The following is a 23360-nucleotide window of genomic DNA, read 5'->3' on the forward strand; positions in this document are numbered from 1 at the left end:
GCTGAACTTGGGAGTCCTGCATTGAGCAGGGGGCCCCCCTGATGGCCCTCTGTCCCCTCTATTCTCTGATTCCAGAACTAAAGAACAAGCCCAGCTAAAATTAAATCTTGTATATTCTTGGACTACGCATATATAATCAGCTATATAGCAGTAAGTGTCAGCTACAGGCTTCCCAAATACTTGAACGATTGAGTGATAACATTCAGGAAGCCCAAATTCTTAATAATGCTTTATTTGAAAATTAGTGAGACAAAGCAAGAAAACAGCATCCAGCCAACAGAAGAGAAACATACGGCACGAATTCAGGGGCCCTGGGCATGGCTGCACCCCCACCCTCCTGGGAGCTATTTCTGTGATTCTTCAGGTATCCGAAGGACTGTTCTGCTCCTTAGCAGCAGCATCTATCTATACGGGAGAAGTTACAGCAAGGTCTGCCTGTCGGCTCTCCAGTGATGCGCCCCTTCAGAGGTTTAGCTTTTCACTGGTCCCTGAAAGAGACGAAATGAGGGTTGAGAAGGGCAGGCTGCTCACCTGGACCTGCGGTTCTTTGAGAGGTCACCTGTGCATTCAGAGAGCCGTGCAAAGCCTTCTCGGGCACCTTTTCAGAGTTCAGAAGTTCAGGTGGCAAGCTAGCCCTGTGCCACTTACGCCCAGGTGGCGAGGAGCCTGCTGGCCCGCCTCTCCCTCACTCTCTCTCTGGGCACCGCCGTTGCCCCCAGCTAAGAACAGAGGCGGGGCTGGCGCTGCGAATGCAGAGGGCCACTCCAGGAGCCGGGGCCGTGGGTACACGGCCTGCCCCCAAGGGTCAGAGGTTCCGGACATCCCACCCGTGGGTCCTTAGGCAGCTCACTTCTCATGGCAGAGGTGAGCAGGATGAACTAAGAGGCTGAGCCTGCCCCCCCTCCCAAGGGAAGCCCAGTCACGAGGTGCCAGAGCTTAACAAAGAGCGCTGGCCGGAGCGAGCGGCATTTCTGCAAAGGCGCCGGAGGGGAACGTCTCCTGCAAATGCAGCCAAGCGGCCAGCACCTTCCTGGCGTCTGGATTGGGTGCCGGGAGCTGCACCAGTGCCCAGGAGAGAGCGGATGGCCGACTGCCGGGGCCGACAAGCAGCCACGCCAGCAGCGTGACTGGGCAGCCCTCTCAAGGCGAGACCCAGCGCCCGGCAAGCGTCCGGTGGGGGCAGAGAAATCCCCAACGGAAGGAAGGATGAGGGAGAGGCCATCTTCTGGTTTCAGGGAGAACGATGGCTCTGCTTGAGAAAATGCCCCTTTCCCGCAGAGAATAGGCCTTGTGGAGCAGCAGCACAAAGGGGAAGCCGCCCGAGGGCAGACGACCAGAGCGAGCAGCTCAAGGGGGACAAAGCGCAGACAAGCCCCGGGAGGAAGCTGAGCGCAGGTGGGCGGTACAAACTCTTCCGACTGTGCCGCCTTCGGTCCTGCAGATTTATTATGCCTTCGGGCACCTTAATTAATTAATTAATTAATTAATTAATTAAAACATTTTTATGCCGCCCCATTCGCCGAAGCCTCGGGGCGGCTTACAACATTAAGTTAGAATACAAACATTAAATTATAACATTAAATTAAAATGTTTGTAAAGTGCAAACATTAAGTTAAAATACAAAAAAATATCAATATAAAATTAGCTCAGCCTTTGCTTTATTTCTCCCAATTTCAGCAGGGAGCCCTCTCCGGGCAGCATGCATGACGGGAAAAGCAACACGAAACAACACAGTAGCGTTTAGTAAATAAATGTCTTCCTTCGACTGTGGGTTCTGTGTGTTCAAGGGAGAAATTTAAGTGCCAGCAAGGTGTGTCCATTCCTACCCCACACCCTCGCCACCCACATAAAAGCAGGAACTGGGTCCTTCCAGCAAAAAAGCTTTTAGTAACTTACTGTATCTGCTGATAGTGATGGTGTTTTGAAGGGGATCACTCTTGCAAAACTATTGAAGGAAACACAGGAAAGTTAGTTGTACTGGTTTATTACTTTTAATTTACTGACCACAGATATGCAGAATAAAAATATTTTAGAAATATGTAGACATCTGAGAGCAGAGTCATGGATTCAAAAAAATCCTTTGGAAAAATTAGCATCTTGCTCTGTAATTGAGATGCTAACACTTAAGCAAAATTATCAATATGGAATCTTAAGGACTGTTCAGGAAGGGATTGTGTAATAAGGTGGATCAAAATGTCCCTAGTCCTTTGAGAAAAACTCAAGATGTGCAGAATAAACTCCAGCTTTCTGCTGCTGCGAGCGTTATGTCAGTTGCTAACGGGAATTTAATTATATCTACCTTGTAGAACATTGCACCAAGCCAGAAAAAGAGGTCTCCCGTAGTTGGTCATCCCATTTTTAAAGTGTGGTCCAGGAGAACTGGACAGTGCAAGGATCGTGTGCTGCTCTGGAAGGATGTCGAAAATCGGTATCCGTTGGCCTCTGTTTAGTCTCTCCCAATTCACAGGTGAGTAAGAGGCGGCACCTTTGAAGCAGCTTTCTGTGCCGCCAGGTGACACTGCCGGCCCACGAAGGGGCTTGGGAAAGCACGGGGCAGCCGTGGGTGGCGCACAACGGAGGCCAAGAGGTGCTGGGGTCCAGGTGGGCGCCAGTCTAAGAACAGGACCAGCAGCGCATCTGGGCACACCGCACACAGATTTTGAAAGCGGGACTGAGCCCCTTCCGAGGAATTTTTTTGACAGGAACACACGACAGCTGCGTCTAAGAGGATCTGGGATACGACCTGCACTTTAGAGACACGCGCGGCTGCAGGAACCAACCGGCCAGCGCTCGCGACACAGAAGGCGAACGCCAGCGCCCACCCCGCGCTCAGCCTGGTCCTTGCAAAGCTTCCCAGGGGCCTGCAGAGCTCCGGTGCCGTCCGAGCTTACACGGAGCATTCCCTCCCTTTGGCACAGAGCAGCACCAGGAAGGCCCGGTCCCAGGGAGATGCCACGGAAGGGAAAACACTCACCAGCCCTGCAGCCTTTCTCTTTGCGAACCGGCCAGAAGACCGAGCACGAAGACAGCCAGCGCAGCCAGGGTGGCCAGGCCAACGACGATACTCGTGGAAACTGGGGGCACAAGAGGAAGGAGGCACCACACTATGCGGGCGGGCCTCAAAGGCTCGGCGAGCGGGAACACGGCGGGGCCTCCTCTGTGGCGGCCCCCCATCTCTGGAATAACCTCCCCACCGTGGCGCGTGGTGCCAGCCCAGTCAGCTTTTCGGCCCCTGGCTGAGACGCCCACGTGCCGAGCCTGACGGAGACCTGCGCGGCTGCCCCGAGGCTTGAGGGGTGTGCCCACCCTGGCTGTTTTTCTTTTACGGGGTTGTTCTTCACTGTATCTTTTTAGTGTTTTAATTTTTAATGTTTCTCTGAGAAGATTTTATTCTCTTGTTTTTATAGACTCTTGTAAACTTCCCGGGAACTTCGGCTATGGGGTGTTATAGAAATGGCGTGAATAATGGTTGTGAGCTGCCCCGAGGCTTCGGCAAATGGGGCGGCATAGAAGTTCCGTAATGAACGAACGAACGAACGAACGAACGAACAGGCTTGTAAGGAGGCACTGGGGTCCGGTTGGTGGGGTCAGCTACTCGACCTCTGCATGTCGTGACACTTTGAGTTGCAGGTAAACAGCTGAAGCACAGGAAGTAATCCCCTGAATTACTTTACTTTACTTTACATGTCCCAAGGCCCAACCTAGACAAGGCTGGATTCCCCAGTGAGTGGAGCGAACAGAGCCCTTTGGCACAGCCGCGACGATGGGGGACTTACTCCGAGAAACTGGAGGGGGGCCGCTGTCGATGCTTCCCCCGTATCCCCTGCCGGTGCAGGAGGGAGGGGCCCACCCGTAAAAGCAGTGGCAGTTCCTCTTGCTGTTGCAGACCTGGAAACATCAAGCGCGTTGAGCAGTGGCAGGCAAAGAGCCGCCGTGGGTTCATTTCAGGAGAACGGAAACGCACTCCAAAGCTCCTTCATGACGCCCTTCCTGCTCTTCCTCCTCCACCCATAGCCAAAGCTCATACCGTACGATACGATAGAAGTACCATAAAAACAAAATGCTGAAATGAATTTTAAATAGCTAAAAATACACAGTTAAAAAGGCTGGAAAAGAATCACCCGGATGGCCCAGAAGATTTCTAAAGACTCCTGCAGAAAGGGCTTCCAGCAGGGGGGCTGTCCCAGGGAGGGCGACAACCACAGAGAAGCCCTGCCCGTTGCGGTCACCTCTGAGTAGGGTTGGCACCTGGGGAAAGGTCCCAGAGGCTGCAGGCAGAGCTTGGGCGAAGTGATCCGGCAGGTCCTGTGGTCCCAAGCCGTGTGAGGTGAAAGCGGCGCCTCGAACGGGGCCCGGCGGGACGCAGGCAGGCAGTGCCGGTGGGCCAGAACCGGCTTCGTATGTTCAGACCTCTGGGCCCCAGTGACTCATCTGGCCGCTGCGCAAGCTGCCAACTGGGAGCTGTGCTCAGGGGCACCCCCGCACAGAGTGCGCTGCACCCCACATCCAGCAGGCTGGGCGCCCCCATCCAGTCAAGGGAACCCCCCGCCCCCAGCAGCTCAGGCTTTTCTGGGCAGGTTCCGGCTGTGGGCCTCATCCAGCCCACTGCCGTGGCCGGGCCCCGGGTCAGCACATCCACCACTTCTCCTGCAGGCCACGGGAAGGAGAACTAGAGCGGCACATCATCAGGCATCCCGACGGCAGCGCACTCCAAAGCGCCGTTTGACCCCCTCATGATTGCCTGCATACGCTGAACAGCTTGGGGGGCAGAACAGACTCCGGAGGGATCCCATGCTGGAGAATCCATGCTGCATCCCCCAAGCGATGCTTCCTGGGGAGGGCCCTCGGGGGAGTGGGACCCCCACCATGCAGCGCCCCCGGCTCCCAGCTCGGAGAGTCACCCCGGGGGAAGCCATGGCCGATGTCCCGTGAAGGGGAGGCGAGGCAGAGTCCTCCCAGGAGGGGGTCTTTCTCCCCCATTTGCCCTCCTTCCGTGTCGGACTGGCAGAGCAGCCGCTCGTGGCACCGTGGGGAGCTGCCTCGTTGCCCCGCACAGCCTGCGGGGACGACCTGCCACTGCTCCTGAAACACGGGGTGGTGGGGAGGTGGCTTCTATGGGCACGCGGAGCCCCACCAGCGTCCTTTCCACAGTGGCAGCGGGAGAAGGCCGGGAGCCTTCAAGAGGTTTTGCCAATAGGATAAAAGCGGAAGCTGCCTCTTCCCCCGCCAGAGCTCCTTTGCCAAATCAAAGCTCCTTCTCCCAGAGCTCGCAATCAAGAGAGAAATATGGGCCCAGGTCGCCCCGTTTTCTTTTCTTGCCTACTTACCCCGTGGTTGTTACAGTCTGAGAAATCACAGTCGTAATTCAGAACTGCCAGGTCAACACACGTTCTGTTTAAGCAGATCTGTAAAAGGAGGCAGAAAACTCAGGTTCTACGCAGCGCCCTGAGGAAGGGAGCTGCCACCTGCCGCTTACAGGATGCGCTGCCTGTCAGAGGCCTGGGTGGTGTGCAGGCACACCTTCCGGGGTGGCGGGACCGGGTTTTTCTACCGCAGAGGCACCTTCTTTCTCCTAGCCTTCGCTCCAGTAATGACACCTGTAATTTGCATCGGGTGTTTTCAAATCTTAAAAGCACCTGCCATGCCTGTGGAGGAGGGCAGGACGTGCTCCAACGGAGCCAAGCTCAGGGGACCAAGGACCCATTTGGATGCCAGGAAGCACTTCCTGACAGGCAGGACCCCGAGGGTGTGGAATGGGCTTCCATGAGAGGTTGTTGAGGCCCCATCGGTGCGGCTGTTCGTGAACAGGCTGGACATGCACATGGTGGGCATGTCGTGAGCGGAGCCGGCTGGAGCTGGAGGTCAGACTAGATGGCCCGGGAGGCCCCTTCTGGCTCGCTCTGCTTCTGTGTTTCTATGCCTGTCTACTTAAATACTTGCTTTGTACATTACCTATGTATGCACAACTTTTATTGACATTACGGAAAAGCAAAGCAGGGGTGGGGGTGGGGGGCTTCCTGGCTGGCATTTGGACCAGCGAGTGGCCGTGCCCGCAGCTTTGCTCTGAGGACAAAGGGAGTGGCTCTAGGACCACAGCAAATGGTGGCCAACTGGCCCGGAAGTTCAGCTTCTGCTTCACCCTGGAAGGTTTCCCCAGCCCGGCTTGTATCTAAAAGTTGAGAATGTGCTTCTACTGGGGCTCAGAAATGAGATTATGCCTGACTGCACTTTCTGCTTTTTGTTTTCAACACAACGTTCACAACAACAAACGAATGGACGTGAATAAGGAGGCAGTTTGTATCACGAAACGTTTCAGGATACCCTTCATATAAGGGAAAAAAGAAAAGAGGAAATGGGGAAGAATCAAGGAAGTGCACTCGTATCCAAGCAGGTGGGTGCAGGCAAGCAGAATTTGGTAACAGGAACTTGTCCAGTCAGGAAAAAAGCATAAATTTAGGGTTAAACCGCACAGTCCGCTAAATGTGCAGCACTTTCCTCATCCTCATTTCCTCTCTCGTCCTCTGGCACCCGGCAAGCAAGCAGCGAGGGCTTACCCACCGGCTGCGCCACTCCCAGCCCCTGCGGCGATCGAGCCCGCAGAGGCTCCCCACCTGGCAGCGGAGGCTGGGGTGCCCACTTCCCTCCCCCTCCTCCCAAACTCATGCCCCCATTCTATAGGCTAGCAAGCACTGGGCGGGGGGGGGAGGGGAAGAACCACAGCTTTCCCTGGAGCGGGGGGCAGTGGCGCCCTGCCATCACCAGCCAAATGCTCAAAAAGATCCATTGCCTGCCCCGATCTAAGCTCTCCCATTCGGGCACTTTCTCTCCACGCAGGGCCCTGATGAGCGTCCATGAGGGTTTCTCCCCGCTTTTCAGCCGTGCGCGGGGGGGGTGAACTCCGGGGGAGGAAGAGGCTGGGTGGAACCTCCCCTGTCTGACCTGGCCTGGGACCTTGGGTGGTCGGAGAGCTCAAAAAGGCCAGGATCGGCTAGGCTGCGCGCCCCGGCAAAGCCAAGCTCTCCCCTGCCCAGACAACGCGTCCGGCTGAAGCTACCTTGTCCGGGCCACAGCTGGTGCCGTCTCTCACAGCTCCGAGATCATGAACGTCGTACCCAAGGTGGAACTCTGTACCCCAGCACAGTGTATTCCCCACCACCGTCTGAACGATGCCTTGTCCGGCTGACATTTTGGGGATTCTGTCAACGCGAGTGCACTGGACCCTGCCACACAAGACATTCCTGGAAGCAGAACAGGAAGGGGGAATGGCACCTGCTTAATTCCCAGAATCCGCCACTGGAGGCCCCCCAAAGCACTCGAATGGGGGTGCGCTTCAATCTGGCAAGGCGCATACAGGAGGCCTCGCCAGCTGGCCGGACGGACGGGCAAAGGCGGGTGGAAGGAAAAGTCCTAGCCAAAACCGTTAGCTGAGGGGCAGAATTGGTGGCTATTTATATGCTGATTCTAGGGACTGCAGGTGGTGCAGGGGTTTTAACCGCTGTGCTGCTGGGCTGGTTGATTGGAAGGTCGCCGGTTTGAATCCGCACAAGGGGGTGAGCTCCCGTTGCTCCGTCCTGGCTCCTGCCAACCTTGCAGTTCAAAAGCCTGCAAATGCGAGTAGATGAAAAGGCACCTCTTCAGTGGGCAGGTAACAGCGTTCCGTGCACTTCAGTTTAGTCATGCCGGCCACATGGCCACGGAGACCGTCTGCGTACAAGCGCTGGCTCCCTCGGCCAGGAAACGGAGCTGAGCATCGCCCCTGAGAGTCAGGCATGACTGGATGTAACGTCAAGGGGGAACCTTTACCTTATATGCTAATTCTAGATGGGAAACGAGTGAGTCTCTAGAAGAGGGGCAACTTTAAACTGAAGGAATGCAGATTATCAGCAGGATCCTGCGATTCAGTTCGTGGAGGACAGGAAAGGGCATGTTGTGGGGGGAATCAGGTTGTGGCTTTGCATGTCATCAAAGGCACACATTGCGCAACACAACACGACGCACTGCACTGAACCACTCAAGACACAAAAGCATCGTGGCTAAAATACCAGGCCCAAAAATTAAGCTAGTCTGGCAGAAATGCCGTCCATTCCTGACCAAACCTGGCTGCTTTTGAAAGGAAGGGACTGACATTCACCTCCCAGACTAATAAAAGCTTTGATAGGGAAGCTGCTGCTCCTAAAGAGCAGATAGATAAAAACAATTAGGCTTTGAGCAGGTGGCCAACCATTTCCCCCACCCCGCAAATCTGCACGGAAGTTTAACAAGCAAAACAACAAGCCAGCGATGAACACAGCCAGACGCCCAGAGGAAGCCTCCTGGGCGCCTTCCAGCCGGAGGGGGAACCAGCTTCCATGCCCACGTCTTCGTGGCGCTCCTCCCCAGCACTTCAGGCGCGTCAGTGGAAGGGGAGCCTCACCGGAGGGGAAAGCAGAGGCGGGGGGGGGGCACCCAGCCGGTGGACGGACTCCACCAAGGAAGCCCCGGCGCTGCGCTGACCCGGGCCGGGCAGGGCTACCGGGGGCCTTGGCGGCCCTTCTTCCGTGGGGCTGCGTGAGTCGGAGGCGACTGGGTGGCCCCCACAGAAGCAAGCCTCAGGGCAGGGGCCCGTTTCCTGAGAGCAGGCCAGCGAGCTGGAAAGGGAGCGGTGGCTTCAGAGGCCGTGTGTGTGCGAGATCGGGTGCCCAAAGGCTGCCCCGACCCAGCTCCCGGGACCGCTGGAAGGCGGGTTGAAGACAGAGCCGGAAGGGGTGTCTGGAGGAGAGGCGCCTGCGCAGCCCCGCGGGGTGCTGGGGAAGGGGCCGGGAAGAGGTCAGGTGAGAGCCGGGAGAAGGGGCTGCCCTGGGCACTGCGGAGGACCCCTCCCACACCCGGCCTTCTTGCAGTGGCGTGCGGCTTGGCCTTGCCTTATATGCCCTCCCTTCGCGCGCGCTCGCTCTCTCTCTGCATGGATCACTCGCATCACACTGGAAATTTCAAGACTTGTGTTTTTGCAGCCACCACCTAACTAGAAGTGTGCCAAGACACCCCTGGATGCACCGGCGCCTGGAAATCCAAGGCTAGGGCCGGGTTCAAGAACAAACCCCACACGTTCCGAGGGAGCCCCAGCAGATGCTGAGCAGCCACACTGAGATCCTTCCTACTGATCTCGCCTCCATTTGCTTTTGCTCCTTTAATTCTCATCCCCATCACAGTCTAAGTGAGGGGTGCTAATTCACTTTGAGCCTAAGGGCCAATTTAAATTTTGGAGAAAAATTTTTGAGGGGGCACAAATGTTAAGAAAATGTTTAAATCATGACTCTTAAGAGCAAACGGATCATGTTAAATTAGTACAAAGCATTTTATCCATGTAAATCAACTGATAAAGCTGCTTGTTTCCTGGGCTGTTACTTGTTATTCAAACATGCCGGGTCCTATTAAAAGTTTTTTCAGAGGGGCATGTGAGAATACGTCCTCTTTCAGCATCCCAGCCTGCTGGTTTTTGTCAGTGATTATGTATCTCTTTCGACACCAGCGAGGGCTTTACAAAACTAGTCTTACCGCCACCACCTTGGGACTAGTCTTCTTCCTATGGATTAACCATCATGACATCCTCCTGTGATTGTTTACCGGCACTGCCTTGTTGATCACCGCGATCCTTAACGCACTGCAGTGCTGAATTTAACTGTTACATTTGTTGGTGTCAAGGCCTGCCTGGGAAGCTGCAAGCTAGTTTGGGAAAGATCCCACGGGAAAGCGAAGGAGCGGCTGAGGAATACGAGGGCCTGCCCAGAGGCACAACCTACTCTTCGCTACATTTCTTGTATTTTTGTCCCTCCTCACCACAGTTGCCCGACCGGTCGCCCCGCATGTTCAGCTCCTTGAAGCAGCTCAGCGGGGCTGGTTTGGTACCTGCAGACAGTGAAGGAGAAACAGGTGAAAAAGAAGAACTAGCGAAACCCAAAAAGCCCCAAAAGAGGCACCGGGGCCTTCGGCGCAGCGAAATCACTAAATGCTCCAGGGAATTACTCGCACTAGAGAAAATGCTGCCCCGCCTGTTCCTCGAGGCCCCCCAGCTTCCATTTCGCTGCCTGCAAGCGCTCGGCTGCGCAGCTACTTCCAGAACAATGGCTGCAGGAGAGGCAGCGAAGATGGACGCTGCTGCCCACGTCCCAGAAAGGGACCCGTGACGGGGCCAAGCGGGGCGCCACACGGATTGCACGCAGGCGGTTCTCGGACGCAGCTTCTGGGGTGCAGACAACAAAACCACGTGGAGAGGAGTGGGAGAAGTTTATTTGTTTAAAACATTTTTATGCCGCCCCCATCGCAACAAAGCCTCGGGGTGGCTTACAACAAAAGCAAAAGTTTCAGCATTTCTCTCCCCACCCCGCTCCGAGCAACACCCGTTTCTTGAAGTTGGCATTTATATTTCAAGGAAAGTCCCCACCAAGGCTAATGGAGACCTTCTGTGTGAGAAAAACTGCGTCTTTGACTCAGATGGCCTTTCTGAATGAACTGAATTGTCAGAAACTCAGCGGTTGACTAAGCAGTCATTATAGTTTAATAGTAGTAGTAGTAGTAGAAACATAGAAACAGAGCGAGTCAGAAGGGGTCTCCCGGGCCATCTAGTCTGACCCCCAGCTCCAGCCGGCTCCGCTCACGACATGCCCACCATGTGAATGTCCAGCCTGTCCTTGAACACCCGCACCGACGGGGCCTCAACCACCTCCCGTGGAAGCCCATTCCACACCCTTGGGGTCCTGACTGCCAGGAAGTGCTTCTCGGCATCCCAGTGGGACCTAGGCTCCCTGAGCTTTGCTCCATTGGAGCACGTCCTGCCTTCCTCTGCAGGGGAGAACAGGCCTCTACCCACCTCCGTGGGGACACCCCCTCAAGTGCCTGTACGTTGCCAACAGATCCCCTCGGAGTCCCCTCTTCTTCAGGCTGAAGAGGCCCAGTTCCCTCAGTCTCTCCTCATACGGCATCCCCTGCAAACCGGCCACCAACCTTGTGGCCCTACGCTGCACTGACTCCAACCTGACTATATCCTTCCTATAATGAGGGGCCCAGAACTGAGCACAATACTCCAGTTGCGGGCGCACCAGAGTCGCACAGAGTGGCAGTAATCCCTCTCTCGTTCTAGAAGCCACGGTTCTGGCTTCCAAGGGTATGCAACCAAGGGTGGTGTTCGCCCTCTTGGCCACCGCATCACACGGCTGGCTCATGTTCAGCCTGCAGTCGACCAGCACCCCGAGGTCCCCTTCACAAGGGCTGCTCTCCAGCCACTTGTCACCTAATCTTTACTTATGACATCTATTCCTATGCCCAAAGTGCAAGATCTTATCCACGTTGGACGCCATCCTGTTGCCTCCTGCCCACTTCCATAGTCTGTCCAGATCCTTTTGGATCTGGAGTACCTGCTCCTCAGTTGTGGCCATTACCCCAGTTTTAGTGTCGTCTGCGAATCTGATCAGCAGACTGTTCACCCCTTCTTCCATGTCGTTAATGAAAAGATTAAACAGGATCGGCCCCAGGACAGAGCCCTGGGGGACCCCACTTGTCACTGGCCGCCATCCCGATGATTCCCCGCTAATGGTTACCCTCTGCTTTCGGTCAGTCAACCATGCCCTAATCCACCGGACAGTGGATGGTGTATCCCAAAACTCCTCAGTTTCTCCACCAGGATATCATGGGGCTCTTTGTCAAAGGCCTTGCTGAAATCCAGGTATACCACATCCACTGCATCCCCTCCGTCTAGCCATCGCAAAACCTTGTCATATAATTCCACAAGGTTTGTCTGGCAGGACCTGTTTTTGCGGAAGCCGTATTGTGTGGCTGTCAGCTTCCCTTCCCTATCTAGCATCACTAGATCTCTCTCTATTATGAGCCTTTCCATTGTTTTTCCTACAATGGACATAAGGCTAACGGGTCTATAATTCCCCACGTCCTTTCTACTACCCTTTTTGAAAACTGGAACCACTGACGCCACGCTCCAGTCCTCTGGAACTTCACCCCTTCTCCATGAGGTCTCAAAAATGGAGGCCAGCGGACGTGAGAGAACCCCTGCCAACTCTCTAAGTACTCTCGGGTGTAACCCATCAGGGCCTGATGCCTTTGTAATGTCCAATGCCCTGAGGAGCCCCTCGACTTCAAGGGGGTGACTCTAATCTGTGCCCCTAAGTCCCCGGCCTCATCTCATCTCCTATGCGGATCTTCCCCGTCCTGCTTTGGGGAGAACACAGAGGCAAAATAGTCATTTAGCATCTGTGCCTGTTCCCTTGTATCAGTCACTGGATCTCCTTCCTCCTTATTTAGCGGTCCCACCACTTGTCTCCCCTTCCTCTTCCTATTTACATGCTGAAAGAGGCCCTTTTTGCTGCTCTTGATATTCTTGGCAAGTCTCAGCTCGTCATCAGCCTTAGCTTTGCGTAGAATCCTTCTGCAACGGGCCTCCTCCTCCAGGTATCCCTTTTGTCTATTTGCCCCAGTACCCATTTCCTGCGGAGGTTCCTCTTTCGTCTAATCCCTCTAACCACCTCTGTTTGCATCCATGGCGGCACTCTCCTCCGCCTCCCCGCCTTACTGACTAGAGGTATCGTCAAGGCTTGGCCTCCAAAACCTCCCTTTTGAGTGCCATCCACCCCTCCTCAACTCGCTTGCCTTCCCGTAACCCATTCCAGGAGACTTTCCCCAGTCTGGCCTTCAGTTGACCAAAGTTGGCCCTCTTGAAGTCCCAGCTTCTAGTGCTCGACCCGCTGCCTGTCCCCAGTCCCCTGATCTCAAAGCAAAGGATGGAGTGATCGCTCGCATCCAGAACTCCCCTAATCTGTACTTCATCTATCAGCTCCTCTCTTCTGGTCAAGACCAAGTCAAGGATGTTTCCCCCCTCGTCACCTTTCGGACCTTCTGTGTGAAAAACTGGGTCTGAGGCGAGACTGAGGGAACTGGGTCTCTTCAGCCTGGAGAAGAGGAGACTCAGAGGGGATCTGTTGGCGACATACAGGTATGTGAGGGGGTGTCACACGGAGGTGGGGAGAGGCCTGTTCTCCCCTGCAGAGGAAGGCAGGATGCTCTCCAACGGAGCAAAGCTCAGGGAGCCAAGGTCCCATTTGGATGCCAGGAAGTACTTCCTGACAGTCGGGACCCCGAGGGTGTGGAATGGGCTTCCACGGGAAGTGGCTGAGGCCCCATTGGTGCGGGTGTTCAAGGACAGGCTGGACGTCCACATGGTGGGCATGTCGTGAGCGGAACCGGCTGGTGCCGGCTGGTGCTGGAGGTCAGACTAGATGGCCCAGGAGACCCCTTCTGACTCGCGCTGTTTCTATGTTTCTAAAAACCCTCCCTCTATAGCTTCTAGGAAGCAACGTGACCTGGCTGTCACCGCCGAGTGCGTCTCCCAAGTAATATCCGGGAGATTGAAATCTCCCATAATTACTGTGTCTCTCCCCCGAGATATCCTTAGAATCTGGCCTGTCAGGACATCATCCAGGGTCTCAAGCTGACCTGGAGGGCGATAACATACCCCCACGGTCAGGTCGCTTTCCCTGTCAGAACCCCTAAGTTCCACCCAGACTGCCTCTACCGAATCCCCATCTGCGCTGCATCCTATCTCACTGCATTCTGTCCCTTCCCTGGCCACCCCCCACCCCTCTTTCCCTTCCTGTCCTTTCTAAAAAGGTGATACCCCTCTATGTAGTAGTAGTAATAATAATAATAAATCTCAGCCTTGCCTTCACCAAAGAGAGTGTTGCAGTGGCTCTCAAGATCCAGGCAATTACCCAGGAAGCAGTGGTTATTGTTCCTACACGGCATCCCGTCTTGTTTATACACGTCTCGGGGGCAGTCGGCAGAAGTGCCGCTGCAGTACTCCGGAAGGTCACACTCTGTAGCGCTTTCTCTGCACACAGTTCCCCCTTTCGAAAACTGTTGGAAACAACAACGGGAGCTTCCGATTCTGAGCATTCTCAACAGGCGCGGCTCAACAGCAGTGCCAGGGATCCGAAGGTGCAACTTGGCAGCACTACAAAAAGTGCTCGTAAGTCTAGCGGAACGGGGTCCTTCCACCCTGCCAGGAACCTCCGCTGCTTCCCGGGTGCCCAAAGACTTGGCACTTTGCACCGTCTTTGGCTGCTTTGTTTCCCAGGGATGGGAAACCCCAGAACAGAACTGCAGCTTGGGACTCTTAGAAGCAGCTCCACAGCCATGCAGGATCTCCACCAGCTGGCCCAGTTATTGCACCCAGAAGTGTAGGGATGGAACAAGAAGGGATGCTCGAGGTTTCTAACGCTCTCTGAAAAATGTGAAATTCTTCAAATCTCAGTTTGGCTCTCTCCCATTCATTTTAGTGCTATTTCTCAGGTTCAACTGAATGGGAAAAAGCCACATGTTAGAAGTGTGTGCTTTCCCTTCATTGACTAAAGTGTGAAAACACATTTTTTAAAAAGTGTAACTTCTAATGTTCTGTATTTCAAAACTGTGCATTCCTTAATGTTTGCATTTTTAAAGTGTGCACTTTCCCTCCAGTAAAGCATGAATATAGGAACTGAAAATATGCATTCTTTAAAATGCACGCATTGTGCTTGAAGTCGCGCAACTTGTAAGCGCACGTTTGGTGGATAGGAATGCGAAGTTGAGAATTTGCAAACATCTTTGGAGAACGTGCGCGTCTGCTCATGTTGAGCTTGTACGCAGGGCAGGTTTGAGTGGTTGCAAAACATTCTCATAATGCTGTAAGAAGCTACCATTGCTTATGGTTCAGAAAGCTGCTGAGAAACCCAAAGGGACCAACCAGGCACCCGAAGCAGCTTCCATTCCAAAATCAGAGCTCAAATGAGCGAGATTATGGCTTCATTTAAGCGCATCTGCAGCTGGCTGGCAGCACCTAACGAGAGCGGCTGGGCCAGGAAGGGGATTCTGGGACTTGGCCTACCGATGTTAGCGTCTTTTAGGTAAGGGTCCATCCCATTTTCTGCTCCCTTTAAAGAGACCAGTGCCAGCACCTCTCTCAACGAAGAACGTAAAATCTCCCAGACCCAGCTGGATCAGGTGCAAATGATTATTTAGTTCTAATGAGGGTTATTACCTCTACCCTAACCCACCCCTACTACCTGTCACTAAGTCGCGAAGGGCAGGCTGGTCAACCAGACCCTACCATCCCAGTGCAAGGGACCCGGGGAGCTTCCTGCCTGAAGCCCTTCCTTCCCTGCAAGCCCCAAACAGCTAGGATGCTCCTGATAATAGAGGGGTGTCTGGGGAGAAAAAAGTCAATGGTCCGTCAGCTGGTCCTGCTCAACCCAGAGACTGCCTCTCCGAGGGCAGCTCTGCCTTCGTGCAACAGCAGTCTTGGATTTAGAGGTCGGCCCGGTTCCTCCAAGAGAGCTGCTGCTAGGAAGCCGGCTCTGGCCCAGGGTTTCCCCGGCCCTGGAGGTTCCCCAAAGTCCCCCTACGTGAATGAATGAGGCAAAGAAATGTAGGCAGGGGGAGGGGGGGGAGAGAGGTGGGGTGGGCCAGGCCAGGTCCTACCTTTACCTGAACAGAGCTGCTTGTATCTTACCTTGCAGTTCTCGCAGCAGGGCCCATGGAGACAGTCAGTGCCTGGTTTGAATTTGCAGTCCTGGCAGCAGCCATTCCTTCTGCACTCCTGCAGACGAGAGGACCCTCATCTTCTCGCCAACGCGCCCCCTGCCCAAATGCAGCCTCTGGCTCTGCTGTCCTCGTGGGATGGCAGAATGACCACATGCCCACCGGCTGCTGATGGAAGGCGAGACCCACAGCAGCACAGCTGAAAGGGCCCCCAAAGTGCAGGGCAGGGCGACGGGCCCCCCAAGTCGCCCCCTGCCACTTCTGTTCTTCCTTAGACGGACGCAAGGGCTGGTGGCCATCCTGCAGGACTGTACCCTCAGAGGAGGGACGCCAGATGACGGCTAATTGTTTTCAAAGCGCTCTTTGGAATTAAAAGAACTAGACACCGGATTCTAAGCATGAGGCCCGGGGGCTTCCAGAGGCCACGTGGGGTGCCAATTCCAAAGCAAGCAGAAATGGCACTTGGGGTTTGCCCCCCCCCCCCCCTGGTTGTCATCCATGTTCGGCCTGCATTTGGACTGAATGTTTGCCAGGGCAGGTCTGCCTTTTGCTGATATAAGGTCGGGATCAGGGCCTGCAGGTCAAGGCCGAAATGCATTTTATCTGCACCCTGAGCAGATCTACCACATTTTAACTGAGTCGCAGTAAAATGCCTGGCCAGCACTGCTTTGACAGGACGTGTGCAGGGGAGAGGAGGAAGTTTTCCAACGACAACAACAGGGATATTCTGCATTTTGACACACGGGGCTTCTCAACCCAAGGCGTTTATTTTGCGCTCACGGAAGTCTGTGGGACCTTTTTGTGACGTTAGCACCCCCCAGAACGTCTTCCGTGTTTTCCAGCCCTTTTCATGCCCCTTTAGAGCGAGGAAAGAGCAGCAAAATTTCGAAATGGAACAAGCAAGAATGAGAGCCTCAGGCACAGACTCAGCCCCATCACTCCGCAGCGGGAGCAGAATATGCAGAAAGGCAGAGAAAGGAAGACAAAAGAAACCTGGTAAAGCCACGGGTTCAAGCCCCCATGCAGAGAACCCCCACCCCTGCCAGGTATAGCTTTTTAAAGTTTAACGTGTAACTTACACTGGACCCTTTGAGCGATGGAAAGTTGTCGTTCGTTAATGCTTGGCTGACTGTCGCTTCGCCCTGGTTCTGGAAAATAAGGGAAAGTTGGAGCATGTCTCTAACGACCCGTTTCTGAACTTTCAGAGTAACTCTGACAGTTCGTGCTTCACAGAGCAGGATCATGGAAGAGACACTGCGCACACTTTCCAATGGACGCAGCGGAAGGATCAGGCAGTAGGATGAACCAAATTTATGGAGGATAAATAATGAGGAGAGAGCACAGGTATGATAAAGAGCCCACTGCAAAGCAGAGGCTGATGCATCACCGGAGGGCTGGCGCAGGTGGCCCCGCGGCCCGTCGGGAACGCTCTGTTAATACAGCTCAGAAGGTATTAAATGCACATGAGTAACAGCTGCGGTCATTCAAGGTCAGGAGAACGGAAGCGGCAGCAAACACCGAAGCAAGATGCTCTGCCACACCAAACAGGGCCAGTTCGGTGACATTTTCTCAACCATTTACAGTCCTGTCTCTAGATGGTGGGTGGACAGCATGTTGATATTGGTTCCTTGATCTTTGTTTCCACTGCAGAAAAAGAAAGAAACCGTTTTTCTCTCGCTGCTTTTTAAGTCACCAGTAGCTGTCAGCCCTGCTCCTGTTCACCCAAAGGACTGGCTGGCTTCTAGCTAATGCAGGTACGGCACCAGATGGAGCTGCTCCTCACCGCCGGCCTGGGCAAGGGCAGGCTTCCGCCTCCGAGCAGGATCAGACAGTCCTCCGCTCCTGCCTTTGCATTCTCCAACTCTGCGGCCGCCATAGAAATGGGAGCAGTTCTTTGTACTTCAGCTGCTTGTTTAGTCCCTCCTAGATGGACAAGAGGCTGAGGCTGGGGACCATTTAACTGCCCAGGCAACTGTTTCCTTCAGCTTCATCCCATCTGCCCTGCGTATCTGACTCGCCACACCTGACCGCAAAGTGCACAGGTGTGTCTCTCTCCCCCGAAGACCCTCCCGCACGCAGGGGAGCAGAGAGACACTCCCGCGCGGTCGTTTAAGGAAATGTTATAATAATAATAATAATAATTATTATTATTATTATTATTATTATTATTATTTCCGCTCACCTTGGCAGGGGCCGGCTCTGGTAGTCCCCTGCTCCAGATTGTGTCCCATTGTGACAGGCCAATTCCAGTTTCTGGATCCCCCCCCCCCCCCCCAAGATTCCCCCGCGAGGGTGCTGTTTCATGGAATGCATAGGTCCACAGAACAGTAGGACTGGACAGCAACCCAACCGAGCAGGAAGCAGCCAACTCTAGTCCCCTGCAGATTATACATCAGCTGCCCCACACCCAGCGGCCTTAAGCTGAGGAGCTGGACATGATTTTAGGCAGTCCCTTGCCTTCCCCAGGAGGAGGCTGAGGCCCCATCGGTGCGGGTGTTCAAGGACAGGCTAGACATGCACATGGTGGGCATGTCATGAACGGAGCCAGCTGGAGCCGGGGGTCAGACTAGATAGCCTGGGAGACCCCTTCTGACTCACTCTGTTTCTGGGTTTCCACGTTTCCACCCTTTAAAGGATCTAAGTTTGTTTATATCATAGATCAGTAACAGAAGAAAAGAAAAATTGGTGGGCAAGCTTTCTGTGCCATTTCCTCAAAACAAGGGCGTAGCCATCAAGGCCTTTTTCCACATAACGGCCTGAAATTGCAGGTGGCAGTTACCTTTTAAATCCCCATTTCCATGTGTATCTGTGACATTTCTGTGTTATATTTTAGCATTTGTAAAAGTGTTGCAATTGATAATCCTGGAAATAATTATCAGGAGTGCAGCCGGCTGGAGCTGGGGGTCAGACTAGATGGCCCAGGAGACTCGCTGACTCACTCTGTTTTTATGTTTCTAATGATGGAGATTAGGAATTCCCAAACCAACTATTTGATGGTATCCATATAAAGAATTACATGTAGTTTTGGTTTATTTTCTGCATGAGCAAAATGCATTCAGTAACTGCTGACACTCGTCCATATATTTGTCTTGGGCAGGAACAGAAACAGGGATCTAATTTTGGGAAGGATTATTAATTTTATAGCTACTATCCTGCTTAGGCAGAGATGCCTTAACATCTCCCATTTCTGAAGTGTCTTGGTTATTTGATTAAATAAGGGTCATGTTTCTGTTTGATGATATTGGCCACTCTGGAAGGAATACTATATATACTTCCCCATGTTTAAGGGGTATTTCGCTTAATGGAATCTTGTACAAATGGGTGAGCTGATATTTGTTCTGCCCGACCATATTTCGGGCCAGTGCTCTTGCTTCCTCGTTGCTGGGGGCTTCCCCGTCGTCTTCCCATAGGCAGCTCTGATGCTTACGGGTGTCAAGCACACCTTGGTTTGCGCCAGCCAAAGTGGGGAGAGTTTCACCGGGGATCCATTTCTATGTTTTTAACATCAGGCCCTGGATGGCGCAGTCCTGCCTTGCCTTGCCTGGTAAGGGCTCCAGGGCTAGAGCATACAGCCAGCAGCTCAACGGGCATCCCTGCTCAGCTTCCCTCTCATGGGGAAAGGGCTACGGGTGGATTCAGAGTCGCGCTTGACCTGAGGAATATCAAGTCTCCAAGGCATGCATAAATGGGGCCTACTTCCTTCATTTCCCCTGGTTTCAGTAAAATAAAGCAAGCCGTCCCCCTTGCCAAGGACCTCGGAGGCAACGGAGCAAAGTTTAGCTGCAGTTTTCGTTCCTTTATGTCTTGTGGCTAGAAGATTATTTACTGGGTCAGCCACCCGCCTCCCTTTAACACGTCCTTATCGATCGCTTTTAGCATGACCAGCACCAAGTGGGCATAGCGCTGGCAAGTATTTTGTGGTCCTGATGAAGGAGGGATTCCGGAGGAGACAAGTCCACATTCTCCATGCTTTTGCCTTGCTTTAGAATTGGAACAAGAGCAGGCAGCCCCCACGCCAGAGGCACTCGCTTACGGACTGTCTGATCTTCGACTGAATGCAGAAGCCTGTGAGCGAGCGAGGAGCAAGCTGAGATTCAAAACAGCAGCCATGGAAACAGTCGCTGCCCGGCACCTTGTCTTTTCGAGTTATTTAATTGTCTTAGTTGAGAGTTTGAACACGCTCCAGGTTCAGTGCCTCTGTACCGGCTTTCTTCAGAAATTCCAAGCGTGTTCAGATTTAGGATTCATAAAAGTGCACATGTCCTTATAGCCATCCAGAGAACATTAGTAACTGAGCAGATTAAAAATGTAATGAACGAACGAGTGATGTCTAAGATCATTCTTTATGTATGGTTGGTTAAAAAACGGTTCCCCCTCCTGACTGATTAAAGGCTGTTTGCAGTTAAATTTTTAGTTATGTTGCTGGGCCAGGAATTCAGGAACGTTGTTACCAAATTCATAAAACATCGGTTGGTATAGTGTAATTTCATTGTGATATTGCGAATATCTAGAGTTTCAGAACACCAATTGTTGTGGAATATATTCCCGACTGTGAGGTTGGCTGTTTATGTCATCAATCAATAGGTAAGCGGGGGCGGGGGGGTCAGAAATGTTTATGGACCCAGTCTTTGCTTCTTTGGCCCTTCTGCCCCAGTCAGCAGAGATCAATAAATAGCAAGGGGAAGCACATGCCTCGTGCGTGCAAGAGTAAGAGGTGCGATGCCTCTCAGGGGCAGGTAGGAGGTGCCAGGTGCCCCTCAGGTCGTATTTCTGAAGCAAGTTTTGGAAGGAAGAGGGAAGCATCAAGCATTTACGACGATCTGTAGCACTTCTGTCAAGCTGCGCTTTAGTAAATTGAAATCTTCCCCCAGTATTACTGCGCCTTCCCCAGAGACAGCCAGCGCCTCCAGCATTTCCTCCGAGGAAGCAGCCAGTTGTGGGCTTATTAGGTCCCAGTGAGAACTTAGAGATGCGTCTCCAGTGGAAGGTCGTATCTTTGCCCATTCCAATTACCCCCTCCCTGAATGGCTTTGCCCATCATGCGGCTGCATAGTATCACCCGGCCGGCTGGCATTAGATACTTCCGTAGTGAATCTTCCTTGCCCAATGTTGTTGCTTGTAAAAGGGGGTTCTCATTTCTCAGCAAAAATTGTACCTGCCTGAGCTCTATGGGGCACCCATTCCCTTGACCTTCTGAGATAATTCCTTAACCCTGTCACCTCACCTTTTCAGGAATGATTATTAGGCGACCCGTATGGGCATTCATTGCTCCTATTTCTTTGCTCGTCTCCTTCTTTGCCTCTAATCAGCACATTCTTCCACATTACCAATTAAGCAACCAGTTTGCCTCCCGGGAAGACCCAGCAGGCGGCCCCACCCCATCCCAGCAACTCTCCATTGTTTACGACGGTGGGGTGGCGCAGTCACTGGGTGGGTGGGCTGCAAATAGAGATCCTCGCAATATTCGCTGCAAAGCCCCTACTACCAGCTCCCAAGTGAAGGTGTCTACACAAATCGAACTCCTCTCAGCGGCACACTTTTTCGCTGAACAAGGTAAAAAGGGATAAGCAGAGACGGATAATCCGGGCCCTTCCGTCCTGAGTGCAGGACTCTTTGTTACAGAGGTTCCACCAACGCAGGCAACCTGCTGGATCGCTTCTGGTATCACACCATTCCCCAAACTGGATGTGTTTCTTTCCCCCTTCCTTCGTTATTTGGATGAATTCTGCTCACTCTGCCTGCACATGGCAGGGTTTTCGGATCTGCATCCTTTTGGTTCTTCCTCCTCTCCCAGGTTTATGGGGAGGCATTTTAATCAGTGGCTTTGCTCCCTCCCACAAGGCAGTTGTGTGGGTCCCATATTTAACTTGTTGTCCAAAAGGACCTTGTAGTAACTGTGGACAACAGGCTAAACATGAGCCAACAATGCGATGCAGCCGCCAAAAGGGCAAAAGCTGGTTTGGGATGCATTAAGAGAAGCGTTACTTCCAAATCACGAGAAGTAGCAGTTCCTCTATACTCCTTGCTAGTCAGACCTCACCTGGAATGCTGTGTCCAGTTCTGGGCACCAAGATTGAAGGAAGATGCAGGTAAATTGGAAAGGGTCCAGAGGAGGGCGACAAAAATGATCCAGGTTTGGAAACACTGCCCTGTGAGGAGGGACTGAGAGAACTGGGCATGTTCAGCCTTGAGAAGAGGAGGCTGAGGGGGGACATGAGATCCCTCTAAAAGGACCTCAAAGGCCGTCACAAAGAGGAAGGCCAAGGTCTCTTCTGGCTGATGCCAGAGTGCAGACACAGAATAATCAATTCAAGTTGTGACAACCCAGATTCAGGCTAGATATCAGGAAAAGCTTCCTCACTGTCAGAGCAATGCGGCAGTGGGACCAGCTGCCCGGAGAGGTGGGGGGCTCTCCCACAATGGAGACATTCAAGCTGAAACTGGACAGCCACCTGTGCGGGATGGTGTGACTTGGTGTCCTGCAATGGCAGGAAACTGGACCCGATGGCCTTCTTGGCCCCTCCAACGCCACTATTCCATGATTCCGCTTCCGAAGGCAGAATTAGCTGGGTGGCCCAGCAGTGAACAGTTCTATCCTCTCAACAGTTGCGTGCAGAATTAAAATGCTTTCTTTTTAGAAGTGCTTCTAGACACAAGTCCTGGCATAGCTGGACTGGGGCCTCCACAAGAAGGAGGGGCTCTCCCCCCCCCCAGCTGCCGGAACATTCCCAGTCGGAGCTTCGTTTGCGCCCTCTGCGGTGATGACTCAAGTCCCGGTGTTGCCAAAGGGCCAGGCACAACGTCCTCTGTGGACACAGGTGAGGTCTGCCCGACTTAGTCTAATGCAAGGGAATCGTTCCTTCAGCCACTCTATTAAAAACAATCACAGTATCGTTGCCTCTACTGGCTCTTTCATCTCTCCAAGTCCGACACTCGCCTGCCAGTTCTGATTTCCGACCATGCCTAGTTCCAGTCTTGATTCTTTGTTGATTTCACAAATTTTGTTGTAGTTCTTCGCTGCCACAATCCGAGATTCCTGCTTCCTTGCGGGTTGCTCTCTGTTGACTCAGCAGATCAACGACCTGCCTCCACCCATTTCTCACCAGCTGGATCTGCTCTGCCACCTCCGTTGCCGACTCCGTGCTGATCCTGGCGGGCACCTGCATCCTCTCCTCTTCCCCCGGTCTCTTTCTGTGGGTCACTTTTGACCCACATGACTCTCCGTCTCCAGCCCCTTGTCCTGAAAGCTAGGGCTGCACTCAGCTATGTCCCTTCTGATTTTGTTATGAACGGCTGCCTCTTTTCTTTGCTTTGATCATTGTCCTGATGTGGAGGACCCCTGCTTGGTGTTGCCCCCTGAGTGTCGCCCCCTTGAGTGACGTGTGCTGGGTCACAGCGACCACAGCGCCAGTCTTCTGCCCACATTACGAGATTCTTGCAGAACAGGTTCTTCCCAGGCTTCTGGGGATGCAACCCACCTCTCACCAGCACCCAGAAGCTTCCCATCACTTGCCGGACCACAGGCCCCGAGAGACTGTCTCAAGACCCCAACTCTATTAACAGGAAGTCATGGCATCGCCTCTTTCCCTCCACAGGAAACCCCGAGTCTTCCTTCACGCCACACGGCGCCTGGGGCAGCCACACATATTCTAGCAGGACAAGATCCCCGCCTGTGGGAAAGCCCTTGGAATGGGTGGCCCAGCTCCAGAGACGTAGGATGGCCCTGGATTTTGCTCCTGCGCTCGACTGCCTGCCGCGCACCCACCCATCCGCTTCACGCCCGCTGTCACAGAAAGCTCCCCTTC

The 23360-nt window shown here is 53.5% G+C and overlaps 1 protein-coding gene across 1 annotated transcript in view; it reads right to left on the reverse strand.

The window, feature by feature from the left end:
• Positions 1-250: 250 nt before the first annotated feature.
• LOC123017332 (disintegrin and metalloproteinase domain-containing protein 9-like) overlaps positions 251-23360 on the reverse strand; it is a 52939-nt gene continuing 29829 nt past the window's right edge. The window contains exons 13-22 of the mRNA XM_044418608.1: positions 16635-16703; positions 15527-15613; positions 13704-13896; positions 9780-10104; positions 7055-7238; positions 5328-5405; positions 3777-3888; positions 2975-3074; positions 1897-1945; positions 251-488 (exon numbers count right to left, since the gene is read on the reverse strand). Coding sequence (XP_044274543.1) covers positions 471-488; positions 1897-1945; positions 2975-3074; positions 3777-3888; positions 5328-5405; positions 7055-7238; positions 9780-10104; positions 13704-13896; positions 15527-15613; positions 16635-16703 — 1215 coding nt within the window. The 3' untranslated portion in view covers positions 251-470. The remainder of the gene's footprint in view (positions 489-1896; positions 1946-2974; positions 3075-3776; positions 3889-5327; positions 5406-7054; positions 7239-9779; positions 10105-13703; positions 13897-15526; positions 15614-16634; positions 16704-23360) is intronic.

Source organism: Varanus komodoensis, unplaced genomic scaffold (assembly GCF_004798865.1).
Source record: "Varanus komodoensis strain SLA01 unplaced genomic scaffold, ASM479886v1 scaffold91, whole genome shotgun sequence".
NCBI classification, from domain to species: domain Eukaryota; kingdom Metazoa; phylum Chordata; class Lepidosauria; order Squamata; family Varanidae; genus Varanus; species Varanus komodoensis.